Here is a 22,838-nt window from a genome sequence, read left to right on the forward strand (position 1 = left end):
AGCATGCCCTTCCTTTATACAAGACCTCAACTCTTTTCATTTGAGGAGAGGCTCAAAGACTCAGCTGGAGTTTCAGACACCTCTTTTAGGATCAGTCTGATCACTTTATAGCCACAACTTGTATAAAGTTTTTTCTTGAACACCCAGGAAAATAAACTCCTGTCCCAGACAGCAGAAGGTGAGGGTGGGGTGGCATAGGGGGATGGTTCCTGTGAGAAAATGCAAGGAGAGGGAGAGGAACCAATAATTAGATAACCTTATATGAAAGAAAATATTGTTATAAAGGCCACTGGAAAAATTCACTCCAAAAACAAAACATGTTAAACTATCTTTTTTTTTTTTTTTAAGATTTTTATTTATTTATTTGACAGAGAGAGACACAGCGAGAGAGGGAACACAAACAGGGAGAATGGGAGAGGGAGAAGCAGGCTTCCCGCGGAGCAGGGAGCCCGATGCGGGGCTTGATCCCAGGACCCTGGGATCATAACCTGAGCTGAAGGCAGACACTTAACGACTGAGCCACCCAGGCGCCCCAACATGTTAAACTGTTCTTTTCAAAATATATATTATGCTGGATGTCAGCCAGCCACAGTTAAGGCAATCAGTTCAGTTTTCACAGAACACATATCTAATGACCCAAGGGCTTGGCATTATCTCCAGTCTTATAAATGAACATTCAAATTCTCTTACCTTTAAATATCTCTGAGTTTATCCTGAAAATTTAACCTGTCAACTAGTAAAACCTCCTCTGGTGAGATCTTTGGCCTCTGTAGTATTTCTTAAAGAATCAACTTTTACTTTTCTTCAAGACCAAATACCAAGACAGGGCTGCGTAATTGCTTACTTAAAACAGTCAAGATGGCATGGGCTCATTCAGGCCCCCAAATATATATAATATATAATAACATAAGGTTCAGATAAACAGGTATACTCCATTGTGCTTTCTGGTTAAGAGTGTTGATTCTGACTGCCCTGACAAGGATAAAGAGCAGTTCACTAGCAGTTTTATCCGGTGGGGAGGGATATTATTTTAAGAAAGCATTTTTTGTAATATTGTATGAAAATGAGGAGATGTACATTCTTTTAACCTATAAATTGGATATTAATCAATTTTCTAATTATCTGTTCCTGTAGTTAAACAGATTAGTACTTGTTGATGATTTCCTAAATGTAGGGAAATATCAAAGTAAAAATGTCTGAGATAAAGTTATCTTATGTTACCTGTGTCTTTTGAATTTAATTTGTCTGAAGTTGCCTTTCTAACTGACCTTCTCATAAATACCTTGATTCAAACATCTCATTGGTCCTTTCCCAGTTGAGAGTTAACAGAGTTGATGCTAACCAGCCGTTCATTCTTCCTACTGATCTCTTCAGCTTTGTTTAGCTGACACTAAACAGTCATCAGTCATTACCTCTGCAAAGTCAGTTTCTTCCTGGCCTTGCCCTTCTTCACCCTCCGACATACCCCTAGAAACAGTCCTGCTCACAGCCCTGACCCTCTTTTGCCAATCCAGCTCTTAGGCCCTTCTAGCTCCCTTCACCTATCTCCCATTGAAATCTGGAAGGAGCTGCTATCAGTCGTTTCCCATTGTTTTTGTAAAGGATATACTCTCTCTACTTAACCACATGACTTTAATTTTTTCATTTTATTTACTTTATCTCAAATTGTAAATTTTTAAAAAAACATTAGCAAGTAAGTGAATAAATAGTTTCAGGGAAGATAATCTTCCTAAATTTCAATCTGTTTTCTCCATCCCTTAGTCACTTGGTTCCTAGAGATGAGTAGCCATGACTTGGCTCAGGCTCAGTTACTGCAGGCCTCTTCTTTGGGGAGTCTGCATGCCTGCATGCCTGGAATTTCATCCTCTTCACTACAGCCTCACCTATAGGCCCATTCTCCTGGTTTACCTATTCCAGCCTCCTCCTCCGGGACAGAGCAGATCATGAAGTGGGGAGGCAAGGAGAAGAGTGGAGGTTCTTTCCTGTTTTTAACTAAAGATAATTCTTTGATGCATTTATTATGTGTTTTAACATGCTGCATGTTATTTCAATTGGTGACCCCCACTTCCTTACCCTTTTTGTGCCTGTAATGAGCCACTTAATAACAGAAATGTTACTGGAATGATAGGAATGAATTTTCTTTTCCTTGCCAGCAAAATTATTGTTTCCATAGATTTTTTGTTGCATTGTGCATGAAATGGTGCAAAATATACCACCTTGATTTCTTACATTCTCGGAGTTCTGTACTCCCTGGAAGCTTAGTAAGTATGCTGTTGCCCTGAGCCTTCCTCTTTTACCACTGGGAAATAAGTTTTGAATACTAAATATGTCAGTTGGATGCCATTTCTCACACTTCTGGGTAGTACTCTAACAGGATGTGTAAAGACAACATTTTGGTTTTCACTGTAGTCATCTACCCTTGTTTTAATACTTGAATTTTTCTTTTGGCATGGGCCTACAGATGGCTGAGGTTGACAGTGAAATCTAGCATGTGAACCATAGAATCTGTGTGAAATAGACATATTGCATAGGGGTTTCTTAAGCTCTTCCATCTCCTTCAGGTACTTTCTGCATCAAAGAGAATAGTGAGAAACCACTGAGTTGTTTTTTTATGTCTTACATCAGAACTCTAGGGTGAGAAGTCTTTATGGGTGGACAAGGGGAAGAAACGTTTAGCAGAGGATTTGGAAAATTTCTGCTGAAGCTTTGGACCTGATCTGAAAGAAGAAACTATACTGTCCAATTGGAATGTTGTACAGTCCCCTTTCTAGAATTCTTTTTTCATTTCTTAAAATATAACTCAGTAAAGATCATGATATTTTTATAGAATTATCTTTGCAAAGCTGTTTTGGGGTTCTCTAAGCAGACTCTTATAGTTTGCCTTCTTTAGAAAAATCTTGGGGAAGTTTGAGATTAATTTTCTTAACAAACTCTGAGTTAGCATTAGTGATGAGTATCTTTGAATTCACCCTATAATTTGTGTCTCTCATATTGTTGAAAGGATATGAGGTTTACTGTGGAATTAGAAGTGATCTATTTGAAGACCAGTCCAGCTTTTAGGAAATAAGTGTATGACTTTTTAAAAGGCTAGAAAATGTGTGATAATATTTGTGGTCATTTGTAATATAGCCACAGAATCATAGATGTTAGATCTGAAAGAAAGCATCCTACTCAGCCCCCAGATTTTCTAGATGAGAACTGTGAGCCCAGAGATGAGTGACTTCTTCAAAGTTATACAGGTAACAAAAATCAAATCCTAGATCTTACTAATATTCAATTCAGTGTTCCACCACACGAAACAACCAAAATATTTTTATGTACTGCTAAAATTAAATTTATGCCCATGAAAAGTCCATTTATTGATTGAAATCTGAGCATCAACCAATTTTTATATTATCAGTCTCATTCCTTTGAAAATTCCTGTTCCTCTAATGGGAACCTTAAATATCCTGGTTTCCAATTTAGTATCACACTGAAAGTACTTGCATTCATTTACACATTGTGTCCAATCACTGTATAGTAATAGGCTTTTTGTCTACAAACCATCTAGTTTCTCTTTTAAATTATAAACTCATGAATGGCAAGGATACTGATGATCTCTTATTTGGCTCAGCCCATGTAAAGTACACTTTGGGACCCTAAATAAGTGTCTTAACATAAAGTGCTACTTCTTTCAAGTTCTTTTTTTTTAATAGTATCTTTGCACAGTGGGGCAGCCCCATGTCTCTGTTGTGTGTAACATACACTCCCTGTGGGCATTTACTAAGTAATAGTCATTATGATAAGAATTATTATTACAGCCCCATTTCTTCTGTTTCCTTTTATTAAGCCCACCCTTCTACCAACTAGCTGAAGAAGCCTATCATATGCAAAACATTTTACTTTTATATTGTCTCTAAAGAACTGTTTTCAGTTAATCATGTAATATAACATAATTATGGAATCTGAAAATTGGAAAGAACATTGGAGAGCACTCTCTTGTGCCTACTCTGGAAAAATATTTTAAGTAAAAGTAGAGTAGTCCTCAACAAGTCTTCAATAACTAACATAGATCACAGCCATTAAGATCTGTTCTTTTATATCTGGTATAAATCCTAATTACTACAATGGAATCCCATGACTTATATTTATGTCTCCTGTGGAAAAACTATTTAATCTTGTTGTGAGTGGTATGGGAAATAGAGAAATCTATTAAAATCTGTTAAGATATTTTAGTAACTATATTCTTTTGAAAAATATATTTTTGCTTCTCCTGAAAATTTTAATAGAAAGAGTTACCATGAACTGAAAGGAAGTGAGTGGTATCAGATTTCACTAAACTCAATCCTGAGAATGATTGCCTTGAAGGATAAATAGGAAAACCAACATTCCCAGGCAAGCCAAAAGACAGTGCACAAAGTTTTACTTGCCACTACCCATCAGAAGTTACTATAACTTGGGTGAGAGGGAAAAAATTTAAACTTGGTTCCCAAAGAGATGCTCCTGAATTCAAGTAGAAAGTGTAATCTGGTCCCTGACGATATCCATAATCTTTTTTTTTTAATTTTTTTATTGTTATGTTAATCACCATACATTACATCATTAGTTTTTGATGTAGTGTTCCATGATTCATTGCCCGGTGCTCGATGCAGAACGTACCCTCTTTAATACCCATCACCAGGCTAACCCATCCTCCCACCCCCTCCCCTCTAGAACCCTCAGTTTGTTTCTCGGAGTCCATCGTCTCTCATGGTTCGTCTCCCCCTCCGATTTTCCCCCCTCATTCTTCCCCTCCTGCTATCTTCTTTTCCTTTTTTTTTTAACATATAATGTATTATTTGTTTCAGAGGTACAGATCTGTGATTCAACAGCCTTGCACAATTCACAGCACTCACCATAGCACATACCCTCCCCAATGTCTATCACCCAGCCACCCCATCCCTCCCACCCCCACCACTCCAGCAACCCTCAGTTTGTTTCCTGAGATTAAGAATTCCTCATATCAGTGAGGTCATATGATACATGTCTTTCTCTGATTGACTTATTTCACTCAGCATAACCCATAATCTTTATAGCACTTCTTTACCAAAGAAGAATTTAGATTGTACTAATTCTTAACTGGAAATTCCTTTGTTACTAAAGTGATTTCCTTGAGAAATAACCTTCTTGATTTTATACTGGGGACAGTGCATTTGAAGGTGGAGGACCAAAAGAAATACCCAAGTCAGAAAGCTGTACACCATTCAGGCAAAATCTGGTTGGAGAGGAAAGCTGGTCCCATGATTAGCGAGCTTCCCCAGCTGGCCTGTAGGTGGGTGTGTTTAACAGAAGGAAGCAATGGGAACCCGCCTGTCAGCCAGCCTTTAGAGCTAATTAGCTCAGCATACAACAAAGATAAGTGAGCCTGGGAGGAGGGCCCCCTGAGGGGTCTTTAGATTCTGGGAAATGTCTGATTGGCAGATGTTAAAAGGGATTCTTTGGTAATCCTGTGCATCAATGAGCTGCACAAATTCAGTCCAGGACTGCAAGAATTCAGGCATGAGGACACTGTGCAGTAGGCTCACACAGGCAAACCCAAGATGGACAGAACCTTGGAATCCCTGAGACACATCATTGCCCAAGTCTTGCCTCACAGAGACCCGGCTCTCGTCTTCAAAGACTGTAAGTACTGAAGGGGAAAAAGTTTTCTGAAAATAGTCCTAAACGTCTAGTCACATCCTATTTAAGTGTGATTTCTCCTAAATCTCTTTAGTCGTGTGCTGTGGTCTAAGTGAAATTTAACTTGTTCCTGACTTCAGTCAGGAGAATGATTTCATTTCACCTACGGGTATTAGTCGCTGGGTTATTTTGTCAGTGATACATCTTACTAAATGGAAGTCTTTCCTAAAATACAAGACTGCCCTAAGACTTAATGAACTCTTCCAGATGCTTTTTTAAATAAAGCAAGGCTGATTGCTACTGAGATTAAAACTAAAAATAACTTAGATATGATAATAAATATTCTGTATTTGTTAACCTGTTTAATCCTCAATAACGTATATTAACTGTGTTAAATCAAGTATTGTGTCTGAAAATTTTTGTTGCAAGCAAACAACAAATCACCAGTGAGCTCTTAAATTTTGTTAACAAATTATAACATTTTAGTTAAAAGGCCAATAAAATTAGAGTCTTCCCACCTCTGCAACATACCCCCGCAAAAAAAAATCCAAACAGCTATGGCAAAGTTATTTCAAAATCCTTTTTTTTAATGATTATGAAAAATAATTCAATCAAGCTCTCCAGTTCTAGCAATACTATTAAACCATTTGTCATGTAACTTAGTTTCTGGAACCAATTTGATTTCCTGCTGCTGCAAAACAGACTATCTTCATGTTGTATCTTATCTACAGTGAGTTTCATATTACAAAGGGCTTCTGAAATAGAATTTTGCTATGGAACTGCCCAAAAGGTAAAATGCATATGGAATTTTTTTTTTCTTCAATAAGTTACAGCTTTCTTTGTGAATCTTGTTATGTTTGTCTCCATCAAAACATCAATGCTTGGATTTTTGCTCTCTGATTGCTGAATAATGTTAGTTTCCAGATGTCCTTTTAGTTTATATTTCTCATATGTGTGATGAAGAAAAAAATGTTAGGCCATTTTATTCTATAAAATTTTCTTCTTAGAAATTAAATTGTTACCAATGTGCCCTTTAATGGCATATTAAAGCACTTTATTTCCTTCCTTTCTTCCTTCCTATCTTCCTTTCTACTTTCTGTCTTTTTGAAAATTGTCTTCAAGCATATGTCAATATCTATGCTAGACAAATAAAAATCACTCCTCTCCCAAACTAGCCTGGAGTCTATTCAGGTTTAGTGTGTTTCTTTAAGTGAAAAGGGAAGAAAAGAATGTCTTTCTCCTACAATAGCACTGAATTCACTAGTGAAGGGTAAAAGGGCTCTTGACCTGCTCAAACCTTTGGATAAATTGTATAGAACCAGGGGTCTTATGCTGTGGGTTTGGAGAGTAGAAGCAGTAAAAAGAAATAAAGGAGCAATTTTTCACTGAGTTTCTTGTGAATTTAAGAAGTTTAATCTGAAATTATATGGTCCACTTTTTAAGCTTAACTAAACCCCAGCAATTGTTTACAGTTTAGGAGAGAGAATAAAATAGAAAAGGGATTAAAATAAAACATACATTATGTTCTGTCATCCAGACCTTTGCAGGAACTCTTTTATATGGAAAGATAAGGAAGTGTCCTATTTCATATATTTCATTCATTAACATAGAACCTAAATTTGATCAGATAGCATTGCGTGCTTACCCTGGAATGGGCTGTACTCTGCAACTGCTTACCTGGCTTAATAGGTGTAGGTATTAAACAGCTGAGCCTCTCCACTCAGATGTTTCTAATATGAAAAATGACTAAATGAAAGTAAGCCAAATGGCAAATTTCTGTACCAGCACTTTTTATAACATTGAAACATCCAACCACTCACCATCCTCATGGAATAAATGGGAACAGGCTTACTCACTTTCTGGGGCAGGACATCAAAAGTCTGCCTGGGGGTTATGCCATGCCTTGGCAGCCTGTTGTGCATGTGCCAGAGTTTAGCTCACGGACTCATTTTCTTTGCACACCCATAAGCTGCTGCCACCACACTCATCTTTTACACAGCTTGTAAAAAGCTGCCATCAGCCCTGAACAGCAGGTTCTGAGCAGCCTCCTCTCCTCCTAGTTACTCGTGGCCCCTTTTCCCCCACCCCAATCTAGTCTCCCTGCCAGGAGGACAGAGCTAAGCACTTGAGTACATCACTGCCAAATCCTTAAGAAAAATTGCTACCTTGCTTTCCTGCAAGTTGAAAAGCCAATCCAAGAATTTTTAAAACCCAGGACAGTTGAACAAAGGAGCATTAACACACACGCACACACACTCTCTCTCTCTCTCTCTCTCAATCTCTCTCTCTCTCAAAATGCTTTTCTTAATTTCTATAAATGCAAGGGCAGGTTTTTTTCTCTTTTCAGTCTTTGGAAACACATGATACAAGGGATGTAAATGATCATTTGATTAACTTTTTTTGCTTTCAATGGCTTTTGATTTATTTAAAAACAAGCAATTGTAAATTGAATTTTCTCTTCAAGTTGGTCAAGAAAAGCACCCAGAGAGTTTTCTAGTCGGGGACCGATACACATGGGAATAGTTACATTCATTTAAGGAGATATTATTTGGATGCTTTTCTCCGCCAAGGAGACCCTCCAAGTGGCATTTTGCAATGCATTAAATCTCTCATTTGTTTTAGACAAGGTGTTCATCTGGCAGTAGTTGCGCTTTTTTATTTTCTTTCCTGGAAGGAAATGAATTCTATAACAATTTTTTTGCCTTTTTCCAGAACTATTTCACATTTCAAATGAAAAATAATGGAAAGACATTTTAAATAAGGTGGGCTCTCAATTTGAAATTTGCTCATCTAAACTGACACTGGACTGTTTTTCTCCACTGCCTAAATGTCTCAAATTTGTAACAAGTAGCTCTAGGAGTCTCCAAACCACCAGACAGAATCTTTTTGCAGGGAAATTAAGGCATAGCTCCATGTTGCCTTCCATTCCTGGCTTTGTTCAACATCCAGTTTCTTTTCATTTGTCATGTGTCACAACCAAAGATGAGCTATCCTAAAAGCAGTGACAGGAGAGTTGGAGGGGAAGGGCATTTTTTTTTATTTTTTATTTTTTTTTATTTTTTTATTTATTTTTTTTTTTTTTTTAAAGATTTTATTTATTTATTTGAGACCGAATGAGAGAGAGAGAGAGAGCACATGAGAGGGGGGAGGGTCAGAGGGAGAAGCAGGCTCCCTGCCGAGCAGGGAGCCCAATGCGGGACTCGATCCAGGGACTCCAGGATCATGACCTGAGCCGAAGGCAGTCGCTTAACCAACTGAGCCACCCAGGCACCCGGGAAGGGCATTTTTGAGGAGAAAAGAGCTTGTCCAAAGGCCTATCAGGCAATACAAAAACAGTGCATTGGGGAAGGTGGAGACAAGGCTGTAAGGGCAGGTGGAATCACGCAGAAGTGCAGGCAACAGGGAGCCATCGGCGTTAACAGTGATGCTAGATTATTTCTGCAAGTTTATGGCGTTATGTTGCATTGGGAAAAATATTATATTGACATGTGTTGGAGGTACACTTCCTGATACTAAGTTAGGAAGAATTGCAGCTTTCTCAACAGCAGAAATCCTCTTGTCCTCCTGCCCATTCACACAAGATGCAAAATTTGCGAATGTAAACATGCCTGTAGTGAGAAATCACTTTGACTAACTGAAAGCCAAAATCAAGGCAAACTTTCCTAAAACAGATTGTTAAAAAAAATGATCTTCATTGTCATTGAAGCCTTGAGAATCTGTTGGTTTCCAGCATTGACTTGATAAAGTGATGTTAGATTTCATTAATATGTTTACCCAAATTTCATAATGAAAAAGTGAGAAGAAACTGTTACTAAACATTGTACAATTAGAAGCAAATTTCTCATGTATTTGAGGTGCATTAATTTCCACTTAGGAAACATTTTTCTGCATGAAAGTTTTTATTTATATCAGATAGGTGAATACTTCAAAAAGTATATTTTTACCCTTTGGAAAAATTGGACCAGACTATAGAGCTATTAAAAACATCTTAGTAATCATGAATCTGGCTGTATGCAACCCAAGAGAGCAGAAATCCTCAAGAGTAAAGTATTTTCTCCATCCCATGCTTTTTAGTGTAGTTATCTGAAATCTATAAATTTGATGATACATTTATGGTTTTTGCATTTCACAGAAAGGAATGGAGTAGGATGTAAGGGATGAAGGTACTTGTGCAGTAAAATGTCTTCACATATTGCATTGCATTCCACCACATAAAGTGTGCCTAAAAATATATGGTTAAGGAAAAATAAAACAAACCCTCCACTGCTCACTAGCTTTTTTTGGATTAACAACTGCATCTGAATTATAATAATTTGAATTTTGATAATTTTAGCATCTAAACTGTGAACTGAAGCCTATTCAAATGCTAGTTTTACTTTATTACAGGATACAATTAGTTTTATTTTAATTATACTGAGACAAATGCAGATTTCAGTTCAGCTATTAGTGGCATAAGCACTGTTCTCTAATCCTTTTTTCAGTATATATACATTTGATAGATTTAAATACTGAAAGTCTCAGCCCCAGAGGAAAATTTTTCGAAATGGAAAAAAAAAAATAATAAGTGGCCTCTTGATCACTTAATGGCCATCTGTCCTGATACATTTATTTTTTAATATATAAGTAAGATTTAACAAATCAAAATAAACTATGATCGACATTCAACCTGTGATCAAATCTAGTCCTTCTTCATGGTCTGCTGTCGCATCTCACTGTAGGCTTTTTTTTTTAACAGTTAAGATTTGTTAGCCTGATCTCAACTTTAACAACTTCTGAAACTCATGTGTTAAGTTACAGCCATAATAGGATACAGCTGCACAAGGGTGAGTTTCTAAGTCATGATTTTTCTGTTTAAATGATACGGTTTTACTGATTATGTGCTACAGATTGATTTAAGAAATGTAAGACAACTTTAGAAGACTTTCATAAAAGAATCTTCTGTATTTAATACATTTCATATTGAAGTTTTAACCCCAAAGGCTCTCACTTCTTTCGTGAAGCACATGTTCAAATGCTCATGTAAGTTTAGTCTGTCAAGGTAGTTAAAACAATCTTATTTTAAAAGAAAAAGGAAAAAAAAAGATTCTTATTGAAAGTTTAATATTGACAAAATAGTCAATTATTACACTCTGTAGTTCTCTGTATTCTTTCTCTGCTGTCCATGGAATGCTGTCTGAATTATGGTTTTGCTTTTTTTTTTTTTTTTTCCTACTGCAATGATAATCAGTTGATCCCTATTTTGATCTCATCCCGTTAGGCAGCTGTGGGAACCCGTCATTGGGTCACCACTCCTTTGGCGCTCATAGCCTATACTATGTAGTTTACATTTCTCTTGTGCATTATGAGTTATAGCTTTGCTGGCATGTTTTTGTCCACACCTAAGTTGGAAGTCCCAGGAGGGCAAAGCCATATCTTGCTCTTCCATGTGCCCTCCCTAGCAGGTGCACAAAAGACATTTTTTGGTTGCTGATTGGTTGGTTTTCTCCCTCTCAAGAAGGGAGGAAGATTTTTCCTATTGTCAGGTGTTCTCCTTTACTATAAAATAAACTGTACCTTCTAAAACAAAATCCACTGACACCTTAATCACAGCTTAATTGCATGCAAGGTAAAACTGACAGCCAGATGAAACAGTATGGAGGAAGAAGGGGCTCTGGAAATTAACACAGCCACCTCAGACAACTTGCCCAGAGCACTGTCTTGGGTTGGCCATGGTAGAGCACCCTAAATCATTCTATACACCACATTGGCACAGTAATTTAGATTGCCAGTCCTTAGATTCATCTTCAGGGTCTAACCTCAACTGTGGGTCACCAAAGGCCGTGCAACCATGCTCTTTAGGGCAAAACTCTATGCCTTGAACTTGTACATAAACCCTAGTTAGATAGCTATTTCAGAGTCGTGAAGGGCTTTCTTATAATGACTTTTCCTAGGGAGAGTACATTGTAAGCCTAAAGGCACATTTGCACAGATTGATCATTTTAACTAAACAGAATTGTTCAGCAAAGCAACCAGTGTTTGCTTTTATTTTTTTAATCTTTGATTAGTTATCTAAAATCAACAGTCCTACAAAGTCTCCTAAATACAGTGTAATGTCAGTGCCTGATGGAACATGGGAAAGATATATACTTCCTGATTGGTTAAATAGATTACATCCTGTTTTTATTTTATGTAGCTTTTGTGATTGGATGACATCATCTGACCATGGTGCATGTATAAACTACACATGGAAACTGAGGCATGTTGATGCTGTTTAATTCTGGTACACTTAATGATCTTTTATTTTAATTTGTCTTTGTGATCCCTTCTTGCTCCTTCACATTCTCTCCCCTTTGTCTTCCTAAAAAAAAAAAAATTACCCAGTACTTCCAAAGATATAAAAAGGAAATGTCACTGGGGCGCCTGGGTGGCTCAGTCGTTAAGCATCTACCTTCGGCTCAGGTCATGATCCCAGGGTCCTGGGCTCGAGCCCCACATCAGGCTCGCTGCTCAGCAGGAAGCCTGCTTCTCCTTCTCCCACTCCCCCTGCTTGTGTTCCCTCTCTCACTGTGTCTCTCTTTGTCAAATAAATAAATAAAATCTTAAAAAAAAAAAGAAATGTCACTTAAGTTTCCCCCCAAATCATTTACAGTTCAGCAATTTTAAATTTTGAAGGTGAAAATTAAACCGAAAAGAATGAGATACTTTTTGCACATTTTGGACAGTCTCCCAAGAGGTTAACTTTGTAAAACAACCCAAAGGATCATAATTCCCTCAAGAAAAGTATTCAGGGAAGCGCGTGGGACCAGAGCAGAAGAAAAGAAAAAGCAAATGAAAGGAGAAACAAAACCAGCTTTCCAGCTGCTGGAAGAGCTAGGTGCTGACTCTGGAACATTTTACTAAAAGAAAGTTCCTCTCCTGGGAACAAAGTAAGACTCCAAGCTGTCTCAGTCCTGCAGTGTAGCTGTAACTATCTTTGAAAGAGTATCTACACATAAGAAAAAGGGACCCAAGATTCCTACAAATTGTACCTGACCTGACACGCAAGCCGTGTCAGCAAGATTCCATTAGCCTGATCAAAACTTCGCAGGGCCCGAAGATGGTTATAAATGATTAGACAACTAGGTCTTGGTCAGTGTCCTGGAGTTTACCAAGCCAAACACAAGACCCAAAGATACCCCATTTTACAACCCATTTGGCACGAATCATAAATTGGCATCACACCTTTAGCTTGCCCCTTAAATTATTTGGGGGTCCTTTTTCTATTTTTCCTCAAAAAAAAAAAAAACTAGGAAATCACATTTGGCAAGAATAAGTTGCACATGATCGAATTGCTAGAATAGAAAATACTAATTAACTTTATTTTAAAATATCACCTGCTAAGGCTGATTTAATTAAAGATTATATTAAAATATTCCATAACATAAATCCATCTGTTTGGAGGCAGAGAATCAATTTGAAAATATGTTAATCATCTTGAAAGCCTTTTAATGATTTATCCTTAAATGGTAGCCTTTCCAATTTGTCTTTAACTGTTTTGGCAAGGGGTATTTTACACAGCTAGAATTTTTTCTCTGTAAGGCAAAAAGAAAGTGGTTCTTTTTTTCTGGATAGATTTATAACATACTTTTAAGAGCCCTTTTTGCTGACAAATGACTCTCTCATGTAGGACTAATCTCATATTAAGTAATTGAACTGGGCAAGGAACTATGTTTCTATTTTCCTGAAGCATAAGCAGTCATTAAACATTAATTTTAAATAAAAGTTAGCTCCTTTCATTGTTTCTGCTAAGAGCAGTTCTATTGCCTTTAGCATCCATTAGAAAGTGAATAATTTGGACAAACATCCCTATTTCCAGATTTTGAGATGTAGCATTTCATCCATTTACTTTCTGGCTATTATGAAGCTTTGACTTTATTAGTGAATAATATCAAAAGAGCCTTCTCTTTTCCATCTCTGAACTCTACATATTTTGGAAGTAAATAGCACAATGTGTAAAATTAGAGAATTTTCAGATGTGTAGACTTTTTTAGAATGTTTAATGATATGGTTTCCAATCCAGGAACAGTCAGTTTCAAAGATGCAATATGCAAGCATATAATCATGCCATTTCCTTTCTTCCTTCACCTTCTTTAACCACAAATAATAGCTAACACTCTCGTGCTTACTATGTGTGAAGCTCTATTCTGAGCATTTTCCATTTAAGCCTTACAGAAATTCTGTATAGGAGGTACTGCATTTTACAGATAGAACTGGAGCAGTTAGGTAGGTATCTTTCAGTGGTAAAGACAGGATTCAAACCCAGGCATTCTGGCTCCAGATTCCTTGCTTTTAACTACTAAGTAAATTGCCTGCTGGTTGATAAAAGGTAGAGAGATAAGATGCGGTTCACATGTTACTGTGTTTAAACCAGTGACTGTATTTGAGGACTCTTCTATAACATACTCTATAATCCATGGGGCATTTACATTCTATACATCTCAGAATGCCCATATGAAAACATAAATCATGTGTCCCTATTGGCATCTTTATCGCATCCAGTCCATGAAAATGACAAGCTCTGAATTTGTAGGATAAAAGCCCTGTGAGTGTCAGATATTGATGATCTTGTCTGAAGGGGCTTTGTGCTCCTTCCAGGCTGCAAAATGAGCCTTCTCTTGCTTGTCTCATCCCCTACCCACTTTTCATAGATTTTTATGCCTGAACTCCTCCCAGAAACTTTCTACTTGGGGTCACCCAGATCTACAAGAGCAGCCACACATTCTCTCCCAGTGTCTGGGCCCTGCCTCTTGGATGGAGCCATCACAAGCAGCACAGCACCTTAGGCAAAGACAAAGGGCAAGGGACTCTGTGCTCCTGCCATTCTTACCCACTCAGGTAAAGCTAGGGCACTAGGACAGTGGGCTTGATTTCCAGTTATTAGAAGAAGCTAACTCCCCTTCTCCTGTCTCCTGTCAAATCATACCCCTTTCCTATGCCCCTCTTACACAATTCCTTGGCTGAGGCATTATTAGTATTCTTACTCTTTTTGTCAAGCCATGCTTACTCCTTTGAGAGCACAACTTCTCTCTTATCATGGTCTAGATCTCATTCTTCTGAAGTGGCTCAGCTTAGGCCTTCCTCCAGGGCAGATTTTTCCTGAATTTCTCAGCCCACATTCATTTGCTTTCCCCCCTGTATTGATTTAAGTACTGTGCCATAAATTTTTAGGTTTTATATATTACTTTAAAATCATCTCTGTTCTACAATGTAGCACTCTAATATTTTCTTCACTAATTATATTGTGCATATATTATGTCTGCAATCAGTAAATGTTTATGGGAAGAAGCCTGTTTTGAACTTGTTTTTTTTTTTACTTCATATCATCAAGGTCAGGGTCATCAGATAAACCATGCCAGTGCCACAATGCTGGTTAATTATGGTGTTCTGTTCCATTAATTCCAGAAGCTACTTTCACATCCTTTTCAACATGCTGTTCCAGGCAGTCAACATAAATGGATTAGGGTTGGCACTCCAAGATAAAATTACTCACCATCTCCATTCAGGATTTTCCTAAACCCTAGTTATTATGAAAATAAAGACCTAGCTAGAAAGTGACAAACAATCATATGTCTACTCTGACCAGGCTTGATCTTTCTGCACCTACTCCACCATCTCCAGCTGAGGCATGGCTGCCACCACCACATCCATGTTGTGTGAGCAACATAGTGGTTCATACATGAAACCTCCTATTCGAGAAGGAAGTCTCAACCCCTCCAGGAATCATAATGACTTCACTTACCTTCTACACATTCATTCAGTTGCACTCAAATGGTTCAGAAATGTGGTTTTCTTATATTCCAAGTGAATTCAACAGTTGCTTGTAGGTGAATAGCCCTGTGCTGGGTACCAAGGAGGCTAGAGAGAAGAAAGAACCAGAGTCCCTGCCCTCCAGATTCTCACAGTCTGCTGTGAGTTAAGTAATAGAAGACTGTATGTTGTAAGATGAATTGTTATCACAAGGCATTTCATTCCTCTGGCCAGAAAGAAGTCCAGCCAAGTCTGACTTGATCAGTTTAGCCTGGAACACCACATCCATTTCATTAGCATGGTTTAGAGGAGATTAAGTGCTAAGACCCAGGACCACTAATGGAATGAGAGCTCAGAAGAGGAGATTCATGTGGGCTCAAACCAGTGAGTAAGGCATGATGGAATAGATGGTATTTCCTCTGAAGTTTGGGAGTAAATTGGATGGATAGAGGGGAGGGGCAGAAACACCACTCCTGGGAGAACTTGAACCAAGGTACAGGTTAAAAAAAAAAAAAGAAAGCACTATATATTCAGGGACAAGTAAAGATACTGCTTTGCTGAAGCTGATTGAGGATTTCTGAGAAGGTCAAAGGTTGGATGGTCAAGGTATTCCACATTGTTGGATGTCTTCACTGGTCAACTGCCTTTTGTGAAAGACTTAATGCTCACCTTTTTATAATCAAAAAGAAAACTTGAGATAGGGAAAAACAAAAACCTCATTCAGGAGAGATTTGTTTGGGGATTGAATTACCACTCTCAAAACTCTCTCACATTCAAATTTCAAAACACAGTGACAAAGAAAGTAACTATACTAATGCCTATAAACTACTTTGCAAATTGTCATGTTGATATACAAAATATTCAAAACTGCTAAAGAGGTTTGTGTGAGTCAGCTCAGGCTACTGCAACAAAATACCATAGACTGGGTGGCTTAAACAACAGAAATTTATTTTCTTACAGTTCTGAAGGCAGGGAAGTCCAAGTTCAAGTTGTCAGCATATTAGCTTCCTGGTGATAGACCTCTTCCTGGCTTGCAAATGGCTGCCTTCTTGCTATATATTCACTTGGCCAAGAGAGGCAGCTCTGATGTCTTTGTCTGTTCTTATAAGGGCACTAATCCCATCATGGGAGCCCCAGCCCCATGACCTCATCTAAACCTAATTACCTCCCAAAGACCCCACCTTCTAGTACCATCATCCTGTGGGTTAGGGCTTCAACATATGAATTGGGGGGTAGGGGACGGAGGGGAGAGGTAAGAGGCACAAAAATTTAGTCCATATCAGAGTCAATCACTTGTGTCTGAGAAAGCAATTTGGGGCAATGCAATGGATTAAGAAGTTTGATGGGCAAAGTAAATTCAGAGGTTAAATTGTTTTCTTTACTCTAGATGTTATAAACTGATAGAAGTCACAAAAATGAACTGGATTTCATGCTGTTATTCTTAGGATCTCCCCAACAATTCTCTTTCTACTTCCTCCCACATCCCTAGTCTCAGCCATTTGATATTCTACTTCTTTATAGTAATTTTACCAGTTTAACATCAGTTACTTTGATAAAGGTAACTGTGGGTGTTAACACCTGTGGGTGTTAAACCTTGAACTAGGAGGGCTGTTCAGTTTGTCCTGACTCCAGCATCAGACAAATTGTTAGCCACCTGCTTTCTCCCAGTTTCCAGCTTCAGATGCATTACCTCTCTCATGTTTTGTCCAGGTTCACTATGGATGACCAATTTATCTTGTCCTGGCTGTGGATAAATCCCTTTTACTTTAGTGTCCGTTGAGACAAAATAGAAACTTTTTTAAAAAGAACTTTACTAAACTTTGAGAGAACTAATGCATAACCAAAAAGGATATGTTCCAGACTATAGCTCCTTGACATTAAGGTGGAAGGCACAATCAAGCAAAGAGACTTGACCTTTACTTTTGCTTATGGCCCTCTGCCCAGAAAGCCAGTCCAAGCCCCTCTTCAGTCTTTTGTCATTCCCTCTTGTTCCTCTCATTCCTCTCGTTTCTCTCCTCTAGTCATCTTTACTTTAAGAGAGGGACCAGAGTGGGAGGCCTAGTCACAGCCCTCTCTGAGGCACACAATCAGTGGGCATTTACACCATTGCTTTAAACCAGAGCAAAGTGTTGGCTGAAGATTGGTTATCAGTATACCTGTTCACATGGACAGAGACCACTCATTCAATGGGATAGTTCCAAGCTGGAAACATGTCATATCACTTGTACGAAAATATACAAATATTGACCTTTACTTTATTTGACTTTGTCAAGAACAAGTGTCAAAAAAAAATGGCCCCTGGGAAAACATAGGTGAAGTAATTCTTGTGGAGAGCCTCATATTGCTAACAGCCTCACAAATGCAGCACATTTCTTATACTTTGATGATATTCAAACACTCCGCTAATATTTATTATGCTCCTACCATGTTCCAGATACTGTGGGAAAAATGATATAATTCTTCCTCTAAAGAGCACCATCTCCAGTAGAGGTAGACACACATGAAAACAACTTAAATTCTGTCATAATTAGAGAATGTCTTGGAATGAACAAAGAGCATGGACTGTGCATTCAGACAGCAGTAGGTTAAAAATCCCAGGTCTAAGACTTTGTAGCTGTGTGATTATACCTTGAGCATCTTTAATTTCTAATCTGTAAGTTGTGGATGATAATACCCATTTCTAGGGGATATTGTAAAAATTAAATGAGAAAATGCATAGTGCCTGGAATATAATAGATGCATAATAAAGGAGATGAGAATAACAACTTGTTCCTACAACAAGGCTTCTCAAACTTCAGTGCACATTGGATTGCCTGAGAATCTTGTTAAAAATGCAGATTCTGGTTCAATAGGCCTGGGGTGGGACCTGAAATCCTACATTTCTAACAAGTCCCCTGGTGATATCCAGGCTGCTTCTTCGAGCACTGCAGTTTCTGTATCAAGGGTTTAGTGATTATTTTGTTTTTGTTTTTATTTTTAAGTAGCTGATGCTGGAGGTTAATCTTAAAAGATGACTAGGCCATCTAGGAAGACAAGAGTCAGTGGAGAAAAGGGCATTCTACGTGTAGGAATGGAAGTAAAGGGCTTGCCAGTAGCATAGAAATCATGGAAGTATATGAAGCCTGGAAGGTGACCTGAGGAGAGAAATATGGAATGAGAAAGTGCATCAAGACATAGGATCTTCTATGCGTTGCCAAGGAGTTATTTATCTTGTAGGTAATGAAGAACTCACAGAAGGATTTTATGAGTGATTTGATGAGCTACGAGATTTAGATTACCTGGGACACAAGTGGAGGTTGGGTTGGATAGGAGAATAATGGAATTCAGGAGGATATTGTTGTATATTTGGTGAGATATGAACCACTGCAGCAATGGCAGTGTGAATTGAAAGGAAGTGAGAACTATGAGAGGCATCAGGATATAGAATTGATAAAACTTGGGCATTAATTATTAGGAAGGAAAGAGGACATGAAGTTTAAGGTTTCTGCCAGGTTTCTGATTTAGGTGACTGGGAGGTGATAATATTACTTTCTAAGTAATTCAGGCGGAAGAGAAGAGTTTATGGGAAAGAAAATGAGTTGAGCTTGGGAAATGTTGAATTTGTGTCACATCTAACAAAGAAGTATCTATTAACAAAGTTGGGGGGCGCCTGGGTGGCTCAGTCGTAAGCGTCTGCCTTCGGCTCAGGTCATGATCCCAGGGTCCTGGGATCGAGCCCTGCATCGGGCTCCCTGCTCCACGGGAAGCCTGCTTCTCCCTCTCCCACTCCCCCTGCTTGTGTTCCCTCTCTCGCTGTGTCTCTCTCTGTCAAATAAATAAATAAAATCTTTAAAGTATTTTTTTTTTTTAAAGGTTTTTTATTTATTTATTTGACAGAGAGATAGAGCCAGAGAGCACAAGTGGAGAGAATGGCAGAGGGAGAGGGAGAAGCAGGCTCCCCACTTGAGCAGGGAGCCCGATGCGGGGCTCGATCCCAGGACTCTGGGATCATGACCTGAGCCGAAGGCAGACACTTAACCATCTGAGCCACCCAGGCGCCCTAAATAAAATCTTTAAAAAAAAAAAAAAAAGTTGGAGTTATTGGAGAAGGGTGTGGAAACTGTCAGCTTGTATTATGGTGGATGGAGTAATGGAGATAAGTTATGTCATTTAAGGAGAATGGTAGAAAGAGAGCAAGAAAAGACAAGGATAAAATTTTTATTCAAGTCAACATGAGTGGTGAGCAGAGGAAGAGAAACCCACACAAGAATCTGAGAGGAAACAATTAGAAATAGAAAAGCAGAATTAGGACAAATACTGTCAGAAAAGCCTAGGGATATGAGAGTTTCTAGAAGAAACTGATCAGCTGTGTAAAAATGCAGTTAGAGGTCAAATACATAAAGACTGAAAATTAGGAATTGGTGATATTTGCCAGAGCAGTTTCTGTGGAATAAAGTGTAGAAGAAAGTCAGATTGTGGAGGGCTAAAAACGAATGGAAGATAAGGAAGCAGAGATAGTGATATAAAATATTTTTTCTAGCAGCTTCTCTACAATAGGATAATATTAATAACTAGTAGTCCAATATAGTCCCAAGGGTGGGTATTTCATTTAATTGATGGATTGATTGATTCATTTATTCCTTATCTAAAGCATACTTTTGGCTGCTGAGAAGGTGTGAATAAAAATAGGAGGTGAAGAGAATCACTACTAGAACAATGCCATTTGAGACTGGAAAAAATAACATGGAGCTGGGCACTTGTGCTGATGGGTCACTAGGTGTGGAGATGGATATCCCATGCTTGGTAGCCCAAATCTGTTCTGAAATAAGGAAGGCAGGATCACTGGCTGAGCACTGAAGTGCAACTGCTTCTAAGGACTAAACTGTGTAATGAGGCGTCTCTTCAAACTTGTGTTTTTCTTCAGCAGAACTTGAGCTTCTGCTTGCATTTTCTTTGATATTGTCCATGAACCTTGTTGTTGCTACTTCAAAAATATAAAGGAGCATGTGTTTTTTAAATAGAGCATCCTCTGATATACTGATCTTTGGAATTCCAAATAGCAAGCTGGCCCTCTTCCCTCTGCACTCCATTCATCTGGTTTTCCAGTCGACAAGAGGAGATAGAGATAGAAAGATGGATTGTGTGTGTGCATGTACATACATTGTACTCTTTAGAGGTGATGACATGCATAGGACTATCAAAGAAGTCTTCCAAGGTTGCAGAATGAAAAATTTGAAAACTGCTACTTTTATTCATGTAGAATTCTACTTAGTACATACCTTTGAACTCTTTAATCCACATAGCTTTACATGCCAAAAATCTCGTGTTCATTTCACCTAGACAATCATGAGTCTTCATCTCCCTACGCCAGTTCTCAGCTAAAATTCATTCAACAATGAACTAACTTAAAATAGCAGGCTAATATACCTTGTTGACTATCAGAGCAAAGGCCGGCTTTGGTTTTAGGTTTCAATCTTTAGGACATCCTGCTGAATTCTGGAGATCACCTGCAAGTAGAAATGCAAGTCAACCAGCTCAAAAATCCTTGTTTTCTTGGAGTTGGGCAGCAGGGGAAGATGGGAAGCAGAAATACAGTTTAGGATATAAAAATTCTATTTTGAAATGTGTCAACTGATAGAAAATATTATTAAATATTTTTGAATGAATGAAAAACTCTGTAATGACCAATGTCACCTTGACCACTTCAACATGTACTTTTTAGTTAATTCAATTATCCTCTCTGATAGTCTTACCTTTTCCCAGTTTTTTTTTTTCCAAAACACTTCTTAAATACTGAACACTACAGTTTTAAAATATACCCAGGCATCTAATTCCTTAGGCATCTTGAGAATTTGCCTGAACTATACTATGAAGCTGATCCGTGACCTAGGAATGAGGTAAAGGAGACAGGTGCTCTAGTAAACAGCTTAGAAAGTGGTTATGCATTGTTTTTGCCTCCAGGTCAAACTCTGTGACTTTCCTGACACCCTGAAAAATATTAAAGCCCAACATTTTGAAGAACAGTTAGGAATGTTTTTAGGAGGATGCCAAAGGGCATAGACACCATGTTATGCAAAGACTGGAAGAACAAAAACAATCTAGAACTTGAGGAAGGCTGAGAGTTGTCTGTTTTAGTATACTCTCAGATACACGTGAGAAACACCAGTTAAAATGATTAAAGGAAAAAGCAGATGTGTTGGCTCAGGGGCTCAAAGTATGCCATCAGAACTTAGTCTTTCTTTCTGCATCTCTTGGTTCTACCCTTCTCTCTGTTGGATTTCTTCTCAGCCAAGTTTCCCCCTTGCTTCGACTGTGCCACACTTACCTCCTATTACCCCAGCAACCCTAGGGAAAAAGGAGAATCTCATCTTCAAACATTTCCAACAGAAGTCCTGGATGCATTCATTGGTTCTAAATGACTTGGCTTTGGTCAAACCCCCGTCCCTCAACCCTGGAGAAGACATGGTTGAAGGAAAGATGATTGTTTAAGGAAAACCTTTGTGCTGTTCCCAGGCAGGCAAAAACAACAGATGTCCTATATTGCCTTTGTGCAAGCGGTGGACTCTCATGTGGATAAGGGTATAAACTTCTGTGAGGCCCCAGAAATGAGAAATAGACCATTTGCATGAACCTCACAGGAAAGCAGATTTCAGCTTACTCCTAAGAAGGATCTTTTCACAACAGGTAGAACCATTAGGAGTTGAAATGGGCTGCCTCGAAGTGTGCCAAGTACCAGGTCCTTCCATTTGTTCAGGTATAAACCACATAGGCAGCTGTCAATAGTGTTGTGTAAAGAATTCCTACATTAGGCAGAGCTTTGCCTGCATGACCTGAAAGGTCTCTTTTGACGCTACAATTCTATTATCCTTGTTAATTTCCACAATTCAATTTGCAGTACAGGATAAACAAACCAACCAAATTTGATCTGAAACTTCTGCAGGCTATCATAGGTCATTTAATCTAAACCACATGGCTGTAGCCATTACTCTGTTTTCTGAAGTCATCTAACAGACGTGGTCCTTAACAAGGTCTCCATGTTATTAGTTTCACTTATGGCTTTTTCCAGCCTCCTGCTTATTACACAATTGCTTTTCATTCTCCTTTAGATTGACATGGAGAAGAGCATGAAAGAGTTTTCTTCTTTCTGCCTTTCTCTTCTTAAATCTTATAATAGGTGGGTCCCAATTAAAATTACACTGTTTATATTTTTACCTCCAAATTTGGCTTTCACTTGGCAGGTTCAAGAATCTATGAGAAACAGGAGCAGGGGCCATGGAAAACCATAGCTCTAAATTTTACTGAGGCAAATTTTCAAAGAAGAAAGAGTGAGATTTTTGAATTTTTGATATTAAAAATTAATTTATAAAGTAAGTTTAATATATTGCAATATTGTTAGAATTAGGGTACCAAACCACTTGAACCATACTCATAAAGAAATAAACACATTTGTGTTAAAC

The 22,838-nt window shown here is 38.2% G+C and overlaps 1 protein-coding gene across 5 annotated transcripts in view; it reads left to right on the plus strand.

Moving 5' to 3' along the window:
• The window catches only part of LIX1 (limb and CNS expressed 1), a 65,398-nt gene that overhangs the window by 4,799 nt on the left and 37,761 nt on the right, over positions 1–22,838 (plus strand). For 3 of the 5 annotated variants that reach the window (XR_013445672.1, XR_013445673.1, XM_036080987.2), the window contains exon 1: positions 4,913–5,640. The exons of the other annotated variants lie outside the window; for them this stretch is intronic. Coding sequence is in view for 1 of the 3 variants with exons in the window: in XM_036080987.2 (XP_035936880.1) it covers positions 5,559–5,640 (82 nt within the window). In the remaining 2 variants the exon portion in view is untranslated. Of the gene's footprint in view, positions 1–4,912; positions 5,641–22,838 lie in introns of those variants that run through there. 5 annotated transcript variants of the gene reach the window in all.

The sequence above is a fragment of the Halichoerus grypus genome, chromosome 2, assembly GCF_964656455.1.
Source record: "Halichoerus grypus chromosome 2, mHalGry1.hap1.1, whole genome shotgun sequence".
NCBI classification, from domain to species: domain Eukaryota; kingdom Metazoa; phylum Chordata; class Mammalia; order Carnivora; family Phocidae; genus Halichoerus; species Halichoerus grypus.